The 12,705-nt window shown below is 35.4% G+C and overlaps 2 protein-coding genes across 5 annotated transcripts; both read left to right on the forward strand.

Moving 5' to 3' along the window:
- Positions 1 to 197: 197 nt before the first annotated feature.
- LOC111796954 (large proline-rich protein bag6-like) lies at positions 198 to 10,220 on the forward strand. 3 transcript variants are annotated; one of them, XM_023679779.1, is made up of 19 exons: positions 198 to 532; positions 927 to 1,052; positions 1,145 to 1,292; positions 1,632 to 1,749; positions 2,323 to 2,418; positions 2,512 to 2,639; positions 2,831 to 2,908; positions 3,414 to 3,599; positions 3,705 to 3,777; positions 3,891 to 4,012; positions 5,520 to 5,684; positions 5,847 to 5,918; positions 7,340 to 7,457; positions 7,539 to 7,694; positions 7,880 to 8,019; positions 8,092 to 8,295; positions 8,671 to 9,312; positions 9,530 to 9,679; positions 9,808 to 10,220. In XM_023679779.1, exons 3-19 carry the CDS (start codon positions 1,167 to 1,169, stop codon positions 9,874 to 9,876), a joined length of 2,643 nt encoding a protein of 880 aa, XP_023535547.1. In that variant the 5' UTR covers positions 198 to 532; positions 927 to 1,052; positions 1,145 to 1,166; the 3' UTR covers positions 9,877 to 10,220. The 3 variants fall into 3 exon arrangements, with proteins under 3 accessions (XP_023535547.1, XP_023535548.1, XP_023535546.1); XM_023679780.1 differs by lacking the exon at positions 927 to 1,052 and having other exon boundaries at positions 1,124 to 1,292; XM_023679778.1 differs by lacking the exon at positions 927 to 1,052.
- A 1,265-nt stretch (positions 10,221 to 11,485) lies between these two features.
- LOC111796959 lies at positions 11,486 to 12,640 on the forward strand. Of its 2 annotated transcripts, none has more exons than XM_023679785.1 (5): positions 11,486 to 11,713; positions 11,818 to 11,939; positions 12,005 to 12,169; positions 12,257 to 12,406; positions 12,480 to 12,640. In XM_023679785.1, the coding sequence occupies exons 1-5, from the start codon at positions 11,677 to 11,679 to the stop codon at positions 12,546 to 12,548; spliced, it is 543 nt and encodes a 180-aa protein (XP_023535553.1). In that variant the 5' UTR covers positions 11,486 to 11,676; the 3' UTR covers positions 12,549 to 12,640. The 2 variants fall into 2 exon arrangements, with proteins under 2 accessions (XP_023535553.1, XP_023535554.1); XM_023679786.1 differs by having other exon boundaries at positions 11,486 to 11,710.
- The last annotated feature ends 65 nt before the right edge of the window (positions 12,641 to 12,705 follow it).

Consider the following 12,705-nt stretch of genomic DNA (forward strand, 5'->3'; position numbering starts at 1 on the left):
TAGTAAAAGTTAAACTCGTCGGTTAAATTATAAAAGTAACAATAAAAAAATTGCAAAACTTGGTTACAAAGTTTTGGGCCGACATGGCAAATTTAGTGGGCTTCATGGGCCTGGCTTACGTTTCAAAAAGCAGACAGAAACAGCTAATCGCGGCTCATGCAAAACACCTTTTCTTAATTGTCCATTGCCAAATACAGCCCGCCGAGAAAAAGCAATTTACCGCAAATCGCACCGTTTTGGCGCTCTTCTTCTCTCAGTTCCCGGGTCCACTTTCCCTTTTCCGTTCTTTAGAGATAGGCCACTTGCCGTCGGGAAGCTCTAGATCTTTCTGGAAGCCACCTTCATATAACACCTCCGCTGTTCTGCCCCGCCCCTTCGTCTCCTTCGGAAAATTGCTGTCCTGTGATTGGATTGAATCGAGCTCCGACTATAAAAGATTTCGCCGGTGGTGTATTGTGATTCTCGTCGACATTCATTTCCGTCGGTGCCGGTTCTTTTTTCCGTTGCTTGTACTATTTTTTCGTCTGAAGAGGTACGTTTTTCGTTGTAGCTTCCGGAATCCCTTGGTGGATTATGTATTTCCGTTTATTGAATTCAGTTTCATCGGGATCGTCGAGTTTTCCTTTCGTTGTCTGGATGATTCTTTCCGTCGTAATTGGATCTCCACCTTCTTCCGCCTTCTATGTTTCCCTGGATGATTCTTCTTGTTTTCTCTCGTCTTTCCTAACTGTTGCAATTATTCAACCATAATTTTCAATGGAATTTGAATGGATACTACAACTTCTTCCCCAAGAACTGTGGTCATACTATTTAATTTGGCTAGCTGTTTGCGTAGATTGATCTTCATATTTTGATGTTGCACGTTTTCTGTTGGCGCGAACAGATGTCTCTCACATTATTGCTTCGCTAATACGAAATTTGAATAGGTTTATTATCGAATCTTGATGACCGCCCAGTCTTCTTTTCTTGCAAAACCTTGTCATTTTAACCAGATTTGTGCTACCCGCGTCTAGTGCGGCCTCTCCGCTTCAACCAGCCTCCCCACAATAAATGTATCTGCTTTGACTTGCTAGTTGTTGTCTTATATCTCTATTATGATCTTCATTCATGGATTGGGATTTAGTTTCTGCGCCTGGTTGTTTAGACGGTAGCTGCAGCTGAATAGCATGGCGGACCATTCAAATGAAGGTTCTAGCACCAGCAGTATTTCCGGGGAGACTGCGACTTCGATTATTGAGCTGAAAATCAAGACTTTAGATTCACATATCTACAGTTTTCAAGTGAATAAAGATGTAAGAATTCAATTTTTTTTTTCTAGAAAGAAAATTACTTCGTTATTGCTTTGAAATTTTATTTTATAAGAATCCTGAATGTATTAACAAAAGAAGTAAATTTATCAATGAAATTATTCCATATTCAAAATAACTTTTCTTAGCCGTGACTATATGCTTTTTACCTGGGCTACTCATTATTCTTGAAGAGGATAAAATGATTAAAAGAACAAACTTCATTGTGAGATACAAAAAACGTACCAGAAAAGTGAACTCATAGCCTTTCCCTTTTCTTAATACGAGTCTGCTTCCTCTTCATGCACATTCCTTACGTGCTCCTTTTTCCTGTCAATGTATTAGATGCCGGTTCAATTATTCAAGGAGAAAATCGCAAATGAAATAGGAATCCCAGTGAATCAGCAACGTTTGATATTCAGGGGAAAGGTTTTAAAGGATGAACATTCTCTTTCTGAGTATTGTATCCTTCCACTGTCTGCATTTAATGTATATTTCTCTTTAATAATTGTTGTATTTTCTCTTTTTCTTTTTCTTTTTCTACAAAAAATCCTCGTTTTTTAGTTGCAAACCATTTTACCACATTTTTCATGTAGGGGGTGCTTGCTTCCTAATCTGCGTATTCAATCTCAAATTTATTGGGTAATAGTCTTTTATATGGTAATGGTTGATCTGCTTGTTGGTGGTCAAGATAAGATATTTATATAATATGGTGGTCTTGAAAGTTTAATAGCATAAGGGTTGATGTTGCGGATGGGAGTTTCTTCTTTATTTAAGTAATATTAGATGAAAGTATGACATGTTGTAACTGTTTTCATTTGACGAGAGCTTGTGATTCTTATTTTATTTAGTTAGTGCGTATAACAGCCGTAATACTTAGTATGCATGTTCTAGTTTTCTTATTGACAAGTCTTTTCAGGTTTGTAGCTTTGGATAATTTATTGCTTAGTTTTGCTGTTTGATGCTTCTTTTCGTGCAATTGAGTGCACTTGTTTATGGATTTGGAGTCTGGACTGTAGTTTCTTAATGCTTTAAGATTTGGAAAATGGACATACATTGCATTTAGTTGAAAGGCAACCAACACAGCAACATGCAGCATCAGATACTAGCTCTGGCGAAAGACCTGCAAATGGTATGCCAAACAGAGTACTGTACTAGGTTTGAGAATTTATAAACATGTGGGATATTGTTCATTTTCTTAAGTTTTCTTTTATTTGCTTCTTAGTACCTTCTTCAACTGGTAACGAAGCTGGAGTTGGTGCCCCTCGAAATCGACAAATTGCACATAGTGTTGTTTTAGGAACATTTAATGTTGGTGATCAAGGTGAAGGCATTGTTCCTGATCTTTCTCGGGTATACACCTTAATGTTCTTTTTTCCTTTGTTTCCTTCAATTTATTTGTTCTTTATTATTATTAATGTGCTTATAATGGACTCTCATCTTATATAATATAATTCCTATCCCAAGTTATATGATGGACATTGGTGAATTTCGTATTGCCGAGTGAATGAAACAATTTTTTCCTTGTTCCTCCCCTTTTCTAGGTTATTGGGGCCGTTCTGAATTCTATTGGACTAAGCAGCCAAAATGCAAACATCCCACCTGGTATGCAGTCTACATTGGTAAGTGAGGAGTTCTTTATCTTTAAATGAAAAATGGTGTATGTTTCCATGAAAAATCAACAAATTTGGGAAGTTCGGGATATATTAGGTCCTGCTTGGTATGCAATTTGGATTCTAGTTATCAAATGAATCTAGTGAAAACTATATTTGATTCACTTTCACAACGTTATATAATTTATAAGATATTTTGTACGGGTGTTTTGATTTAAGAAATGAGATGAGTTTATTCTTCGTATGTGTGTTTTTGAAGACATAAATTTAAGAACTTCTTCTTCTTCTTGTGCCACATTGTAGTTGAAGCTGAACATGTTTTGATGCTGTATTCTGCGTTGTCTGTCACCCAATTATTTATTGCCTCTTATGTTCGTAGTTCTCTCAATTGCATGATTTCAGTAGCTTTAAACAGCATTTTTTTGTTGACGTGGATATCAGATTCCTCTGACCTCTATATTTACAGTTTCTGGATATCGTGTAAAATATGGTTGATATGGTTATGCCCTTACAGCCTAACAATCGTGGCACAGCAACTCAAGGAAATGAAACATTTAGAGCTAACAATGAGGCTGGAGGACAGGCAACGAGTCAAGCTCAAACTGGACAGGCATTTCCCAGCCAGCCATCACAAAGCTTTCCTCACGTGATTCAAATTCCACTTGCCAGTGCAGCCGTATCAGTTCCTTCCATTCATGCGGTAGTTTACCTTTTTTCTGTACATTGCCAAGTTGTGATTTATCTAGCTTGATAGGGTTGGTCTCTTGGGTCATCTATTGACTAATTTGTTTACTCTTCTACTTAGCCCATCCCTGACGCTATGGCAACACTTTCCGAGTTCATGAACCGTATGGAGCTTGCAATATCTCAGAATGGTGGTAAGCACTAAACCACAATATCATTGATTTGATGCTTAAAATAAATGCTTCTTTTGAACGGCTTTTTTCATACTCTAATTTTTTTTTTTTTTTTTTTTTTTTTTTTTTNGTAGGAGATCTAACCAGGGTGGCACTGCCTACCAATCCACAAGGTTTACCAACCACTGAATCGTTGAGCATTGTCTTGCGTCATGCTCAACGGCTTCTAAGTGATTATGCCATATCTTCACTATCCGTAAGTATATATTTGGTTACATAGTATTATATCTGGTTACATTTCTTGAAATTGACAATTGCTGCAAGTTGAGGATGTGAACATGTTGACAATGACTTGACAGTTGTAGCCTTGCTTGTTTTGATCTCTTGTTATAACATATTATGTATTTAGTGTTAGATGAACCTAGTCATGCAAGTTAAAGGTCATTTAAAAGAAAGAAACGATTTCATTGATATGTGAAATTACTTACATCAATTACAAAAGAGGGAAGAAATGCTGTATCCAAAGGAGTTTCCCTAAGACTTCTCCTATCAGACAATTAGATTCAACAATATAAGAATGAAAAATAGGTATTAATTTACAATATAAGTGGGTAATGTTGTCCACAAGATGATTAAAAGGGCGCTCAACTTTTGGAATGCAAGTTAGGCCAATAATTTTTCTATTACAAAGATTTGTAGATTTTTGGAAGCATCAACTCCAATTCTTTATTTCGTATGTCTCCAATGTATATCAATAGTACCTTTTATATCTTTTTTTGAAAGTTCAAATATCTTTTTGGTCTTTGTATTTTGGGTTTTGTTCCATTTTAGTCCTTGTGCTTTCATATGTTCAAATTTAGTCCTTATGCATTCTATAAATCTTTAGTTTAGTCCCATTGTTTTTTTTTTTTTTAATAAAAAAGTAAATTAAATTAAATTCTAGAAATAATTCTGGGCGACGANATAGTCTGAATTAGCATTCCTTTTATAAACTTTGAAAATATATTCACATTATGTATGTTCTTGCATGAAAATTCTTATTCTTGTTTAACCAATTTCCATAAAAGTTAACTTCGAAGGACTAAACTCAAGACTTATTGAAAGTACAAGGACCAAAAATGTATTTTAACTTCTTTTTAATTAGTAACTGAAACCTAACAAAGAATGCTTGAATGTTAGTAAGTCAAGACTAAATAGTTCTCAATTGTGGTACAAGAACTTCATTGCAAGTCCAGATGAACAAAAGATGGTACAAAATCTATCGATTGAGTCTGGGATATATGTTCTGTTAAAACATAAGAATAAGAATAGCATTGCCTGTGGTTTTGGATCTCTATCAATTTTCTCACCATGTTCTTGGTTCATTCTGTTTAGGGTGAAAATGGAGCTTTCATCTTTTGATGAGTGCTCGTGGGTTCTTCTTATTTATTTATTTTTATTTTTAATTTTAAAATTTTAAAATAAGAACCGTTTAGTTATAAGCAGTAGCTATATGCATTTTATAATAACAAAAATTTATGAAAAGATTCGAATATTCGTTGTCCTCTGGAGTTTCTGAGACTTCCCATCCCTGGGACTAAAATGAATTGCATGACAAATGCCCAGTTATATGGCTCTGAATGCTTGAATATGGGATGGGTAAATTTTGCATTCCCTTCCATTACTTATCTTATTCTCTATGCATTTTACAGTACAACCAGCTGAACTATGCTTTTAATCATCTCATGAATCTTATTCTCTATGCATTTGTGAAAAATATTTAGCGTATTGCGGAGCGTTTGGAGCAAGATAGCTCTTCCACCGATCCCATTGTGAGGGGTCAAATTCAGGAAGAGTCGGTACAAGTAGGACTTCGGATGCAACAATTTGGTGCACTTCTTTTGGAACTGGGCCGTACCATCTTGACACTCCGTATGGGACAATCATCTGTAAGTTGTTTTTTACCCTGGTTTATACAGTAAGTCGAATTTGTGTGAAACTGATTTTCTCAACAAAAAAAAAAATCCCTTAATGGTTCAGGTTAGCTGACTTTTTTTCTAATTCACAATTGTGATTTGAAAATGTATTAATATTTATTTTTGCTTTTACAGGCTGAGTCGGTTGTTAACACTGGCCCAGCAGTGTATATCTCTCCTACGGGGCCAAATCCCTTAATGGTTCAGGTAATCTGACTTTTTTTCTAATTAATTTCTGTTCTTTCTCTGACTTGTCTGGTATAGTTTTTTTTTATTCTTCGTTGCAAAATATATTTGGGGTGCCAGCAGTGTACCAAGTGCTTTTGCTTTACAAATTTACAATACAGATTATTTTGCTTTTGTGTGCCGTCCTGGATTATTATGCGTTTGGTAGATTTGTTGAAAACACAATCAATACATATTCGCACCTTGTTTTTAACCATCGTTTTAAACACAATCAAACACAATAATTTTATTTATTTATTATATTTTAGTTTGTTTTATTTACAAAATGTTGTTAAAAGAAAATGGATTTCATTCAAAGAAAATCATTTTGTTTAAATCAATGTCATTCTTAAAATATGAAATTAGAGACTAATGCACGTGTAAGGGACTCTATATAAACTTTTCAAATAAACTAATAACCATATCAACCATGTATAGAAGTTTTATTGGTGTTTAATATCGAACCGCTTTTTAAGATTTAATGGCATTTGATTACAAATAACACAATGTTGCAATTCCCATAAGGTTAGATATTTAGTTAGACCATTGTGTTATGTGAGAAAAAACTTAGAGATAAACCAAAAGAAGGCAAAGTTGTACAAAAATAGTAGAAGGAAAATTGATTACCAGAACCTTTTAGATTCCTACACCCTCTAAATTTTATTATTTATTACAATTAAATATGAAATCATAATTTTTTTAGAATTAATTTCTAGGAAATATAGGCAACATTTTTCTTATACTTTCATTTTCAAGTCAACAAAATATTATTATAGCTTTTGATATTCATTCTAGCTTTATAGATTCTTATACTTTCATTTTCAAAAATTATTTTATTAATCTTAATTTTAATTTTAATTATGCATCAAAATATTAGGTTTATTTTAAAGTTTGATTATATAGCATTTACTTTTTTTAAAATTTTTATATTACCTTTTATTTAATAATACTTCAAAATTTTCATACCATAGTCTTATCTATAACCAAACCAATCAAAAAGAGGTAAAATAAATTTATCGCATGAAAATATAAATTTTAAGGCATGACATATTTATTTATATCTAAATTTTTCATTTTTTTAAATATATGAATCATGAATAATAACTCCTTTAGTTAGTGAGTGCCGTTCTCACTAACCGATGATAGTTTAAATAATTAGAATTAATGATACGAGAATTGCACTTATAATATTTAAACAATTTGCTAAATATTAATAATGACATGCTTATAAATTTAAAAATTCAAGTGAGGGCTTAGCAGTTCAAAAGTGTTTTCAAGCATGTTCCCTTTTTCTAATGTTTTCTAATAGATATTGTTTGGTTATCCCACTTTTTCACACTATCAGGTTATATGCCTTTGTGAGTATTGCTTCTTGCAAATCATCACATTTTCTCCTTTTGCAGCCTTTCCCCCTTCAAACTAATCCTCTCCTTGGAGGTGCTGTACTACCATCAAACCCAGTTGTTGGTGCAGTAGGTATTGGAACTGCCCCTAGACACATCAACATTCACATACATGCTGGTGAGGATGATAGTGTTTTGATGCTGTGTTATTTTCATGTAATGCAATGTGCTTTCCTAAGTTCTGCCACTCTTTCTGCAGTTGGTACCAGGTCAAATAATGGGGAGGGAGCACCTGCAGATCGTCAGAATGTGGTCAGTGGATCCACGGATTCAGGTGTAGCCCAGGCACCTCCTGTTGTCAACATTCCACATCCGCTGGGTGTTTCGATTTCTGCTGCTGTGCAACCTGGTGAAGGTGTTTCTTCTTCCCAGCCTTCTCTTGACTCTGTTTTGTTATCCTCCATTATTGCTGATGTAAATTCATGAATTAGAGATTTAGTTGGTATTGTCGGAAGTGGTAGCCCTACTAAATCAGGTGGACCACTTGTTTGATTACCGGGGTACATTGCATTTCACTTATATTGAACATCTTGTATTCAGATCAAGTGCGAACCGCGGTTCAGAATTCTTCTATTGGTTCTGGACAAGGGAGTGAACAGCAAAGTGATACTAAAAGGGACATGGGTGGAGAGTCGAGCGAGTCATTACCTGGGCGTGATTCGGAAACTGGAAATGACAAGGTACATATTTGGTTTTATATGGATTGTTCTCATATTGGATTAAATGCTAAATCTAGTTTTAACCAACCACAGATCGTCACAGACAATATTTATCGAGATACAGGAAGGTCTATAAGCACACCTGATTTACCAACATGCTCTGGTAGTAAGGGCTCTGAATTTGTTGGAAGAAATGAAGAAAATTTTCAGAGTCAGGCATCTTGTGAGAAGAGCACGGGAACTGGGTCTTCTCAAGCTGTTCCACTTGGACTTGGACTGGGGGGTTTGGAACGACCGGTAAGATGCTATTTAGTTTTTCAATTTCGATATTCTTTCATGTTGGTTGTAACTATTAGGTTTCTGTTCGGTGGCCTATTGTTGAACTATACACGTTTTGCCTACTGGTAATGGGGTGCACTTGGGCTTGCGCTTCAATTGTTTTAGTTCATAGGAGAACACTATTGTGCTCTATCCTTTTATGGTTGGTGTTGATGATGCTCATCGTAGAAGCATTATAGTGCATCGAATATATTGAGATGAGATTTTCATATCTACCGTGGATAAAATCTTGTTATATGGTAGTTTAATTCAAAATTCTCTTTGATTCTCTTACTTCTTCTTCATTTGTTCTTCTTTCTTAATTATTTCCTCCTTTTGGTATTGGTTCATTAGAGGAGAGGCAAGCAGCAAACTTCACAGGCTAAAGGGGGTAGCAGTGGAACCAGCCACAGCCAGGGTCATACAGGCCAGCAGTTTTTACAATCTCTTGCCTCTAGTGCTTCTATGAATAGGTCAAATGCTTATGATCCCTCAAGCCTACAACAGACCGCTAGCCCAACTGTTCATAGCAGATCCTTGCATGGGCCAGGTTCTAACAGCCAAATTGATCTAGGAAGCAGTATGTCTCAAGTTTTGCAGAGTCCTGCTTTAAATGGACTATTGACAGGGCTTTCAGAGCAAACTGGCGCTGGTTCTCCTGATGTCTTGAGGAACATGTTGCAACAGATCACGCAAAGCCCTCAAATGAGAAACACAGTCAATCAAATTGCCCAGCAGGTTGACCCTCAAGATTTTGAGCAAATGTTTGCTGGGTCGGGAAGAGGCCAAGGCGGTGGTATCGATTTGTCAAGGATGTTCCAACAGATGATGCCTATTGTCTCTCAAGTGCTTGGAGGATCACCAAGGCAACCATCTTCCTCAAACATGCAACGATCGCCAAGGCAACCACCTTCGTCAAACCTGGAAAGCGAGCAAATGCCTCATAGTGAGAGGTCTGGTAGTGGAGTGGAAACATCTAATGGCCAAAATTCTCAGGTTCGTCTAACATGTTTATTCTATTGTTATGCTATAACTGTATGATTATTTTACTTAATGCTGCGATTTTCATGTAGCCTATACTTCATCTTATTTTTATACGATCTGATCAAATTTCTGTGATTTATTGAAGTGTTGTTTTTGCTTGTAGAGAATGCATTAACCCAATAAGTAGGATAAAAATGATAGCTTTAACTAATTATTTCCTATTTTTAAGATTGAGGCCCAAGATCTTGCTCGAAGGATCATATCTACCAATTCGCCAAGGGACGTCTTCCGCGCTGTCGTTGAGAGTTCAGCTCGACTTTCTGGCAGTAGTAGTGAGGATATTGCAAATGAGTTGTGCAGCGATGAGACACTTGCTAAGGTTAATAATAATAGTATATTCTTACATGGCATTTGTTCTTGTTGTATTCCCATTAAATTTGATGATTGCTGTTGAATTTAAGAAACTGTACATTGAGTTCTCATAGGATCCCTTGTGAATTTCTGTAGGAATATGTGGAGATGTTATCAAGTGATGTAAACCGACGGTTACAAGGCAATTCAGACCAGGAAAAATAATAGATATGTGGAAAGGAATTATTTATAGATATTCTCATGGGGTGGACTGGAAGTGTGACATTGGCTTTCTCAAGTTATTTCTGGTATAAAATGCTTCTCCGGCCTTTTCTTTATCTTTTTTCCATGTACGTTATTATTCTCTATTAGACAGATGATGATGCCCCAAAGTAACTTATGTGTTTACCACCTCTTTTTATTATCATGTTTTGGCTTTCCTTCTAGGATTTCTAGCCTGTAAAATACTCTCTTTTTTTTTCCTTTTCTTTTTTGTGTTTATATGACGACATATTTACGAAACCCTTTTAAGATCATTATGAAATTTCATATTGTTTTATTGATGCTACTCTCTAGATGTCGACTGGATGATATCAAAGAATTGCGAAACAAAACTTCCTTATGTTCTGGTTGATCGATTCCTCTTTTTCTTGAATGCACTGAAATCCCCGGGGCCTGTTGAATGACTCCTCAGTTGATGCGGATTTTTGTTTGCGCGATTTTGTTTTATCATGTCTTGAACGAAGGATGATTTCATGTACGCTTTCTAATTTTAATGACAAGATCTCCAAATCTAAGGTTTTACCCCGACCATCAGTTTCCATTGACCCCGTTAGCCTTAAAACTTTGTGGGTAATAGCGGTTTCGAATCTAAGCCACGGCTAAATTCACCAATTCATGTTCAAACTCAAAAAAGAACGAAAACAGCCGGTTCCTCCTAGGGACTAAAAGAACACATTTATACTTGGACCAAACGAACTTATTCTTCATAATTCAGGTAACTTTCCTTTGTTTTACCTCGAACATCATGGTTACAGTTCAATGAATTGTGCATATTAAGTTTGTTTTTTAAATTACTCGAGGCAAACAACTTATTATCTTAGGATTAACCAATTGAGTAATATGTATAAAATCGATATAAGCGTATGTGTTCTACAACAATCAACCTACCTAAATTCAATTAGTGAAACATATTATCAACAAAACATAACTCAATTAGTCAAAACATATACTATAAGTATAGATTAGAAAAATAATAATAATAAGAATAGAGTTCGGATGTTTTAGTATAAGATTAATAAATCAAAGCTACAAAATTAATTTTTGTTGTTTGGGGAGTTTGAACCAAAATTGAAAACTATTTAGTACATTAAAAACAATTTAATTTTTGTTAAAACAATTATTTAGAGAAATAATGTTTTCTTTAACTAATACGAAAGAGAACATCAATTTAGGAATTCGCGAGTGTCTAATATAATTTAACAAAGAAGGTCAACAAACAACTCCCAATGTTGGTCGTAATACGTATTCAAAGGGCCGGGGTGGAAAGGCTTTCTATAAATTATTATTATTCGGTTCGAAAACTACATTTCCGTACACTTAAAGACGTGGCAGAATGCGATTGGTTGTGAGGCTTATGGTAGAAATATTCGTCCCGTAAAATATTAAGACGTGGAGAGTAATACGTTTTTTGAGCTGAATATATCGAAATAATAATAAAAAAAAAAATACTAATTTTGTGTGTTTTGTTAGCCAGGATTAGAAAGCTGTTTATTCGGAGAATCCATTGGAAGACAGAGGTGAGAGAGAGATGTAGAAATGAACCACAGAATTGTGAGCCAAATTCCATTATTGAAACGCCCAAATCGTGAAGGACACAACATATTCATACATGCTTTGATCTTCAACCCAAAAAGTCCCAAAGGATGAACGCCTACTCTCATTAGCCCTTTCCTCCTCCTCCTCCTCCTCCTCCTCCTCCTCCTCCTCCTCCTCCTCCTCCTTTCACCAACAACTCTCGAGTTCATGAACCGTTTCGAGCGCGCAATTTCCAAAAATGGTGGTATTGTTTGGATTTGATTGATTTCTTTTGCATAAACGTATTATTCAATTCAACCAACCAACCATCCATCTTTAACATTTTTCTTTCATTTTCAAACAACTTAGGAAGTCTACAAGGGTTCGAACTCCCCACCAATCCTCAACAACTGCAAACCACTAAATCTCTGGGTATCGTCTTGCGAAATGCACAGCAACTCCTCGGTGATTATGCCACATCCTCACTCCCCGTAAGTACTCTATTTATTCTTTTTTCTTCCTAAATTTCTTAATTTAATAATGGATAAACATGCAGCGCATTGCTGAGCGATTCGAGGAAGAAGGCTCTTCCACTGACCCCACTGTGAGGGGTCAAATACAAGAAGAGTTAGTACAAGTAGGTCTTAGGATGCAACAATTTGGAGCACTTCTTCTCGACCTTGGCACTTCAATCTTGGCGCTCCGTTTGGAACAATCAACCGTAAGTTCTGTTTTTCTTTGTGTAACACATGTAATTCAAATTCAGTTTATATGATTGGCTTCATTTTTTTTTTTATGTATAATATAGATTGACATCCAAGATGTTGGTCGAAGGGTTATTTGTAGCAATTCCCCAATGGATGTGTTTCGCGCTGTGGTAGAGAGTTCAGCTCAAATTTCTGGGAGTAGTAGTGAAGATATTGCTAATGAGTTGTGCACCCACGACACACTTGCTCAGGTAACTAATGTTTTTCTTTTTAACTTCTCATTTTATGGAATTTGAGGTGTTTGTTTGTTCTCAATTTTTGTAGGAATATTTAGAGATGTTATCAAGTGACATAAACCGACGCTTACAAACCAATTCAGAACACCAAAATTAATACATTTCTGGCAGATTTGTCAATGGGGGACTTATCAATATTTATTTATTTTTATTATTATTAGCTCTCTCAAGTTTATTAATATTTTTTTTTCCCTTTTTTCTTCCATGTGTATTCTCTTTATAAACGGATGATGCTCCTAAAGGCATGTTATCTT

This window comes from Cucurbita pepo, chromosome LG06 (genome assembly GCF_002806865.2).
Source record: "Cucurbita pepo subsp. pepo cultivar mu-cu-16 chromosome LG06, ASM280686v2, whole genome shotgun sequence".
In the NCBI taxonomy this organism is placed as follows: domain Eukaryota; kingdom Viridiplantae; phylum Streptophyta; class Magnoliopsida; order Cucurbitales; family Cucurbitaceae; genus Cucurbita; species Cucurbita pepo.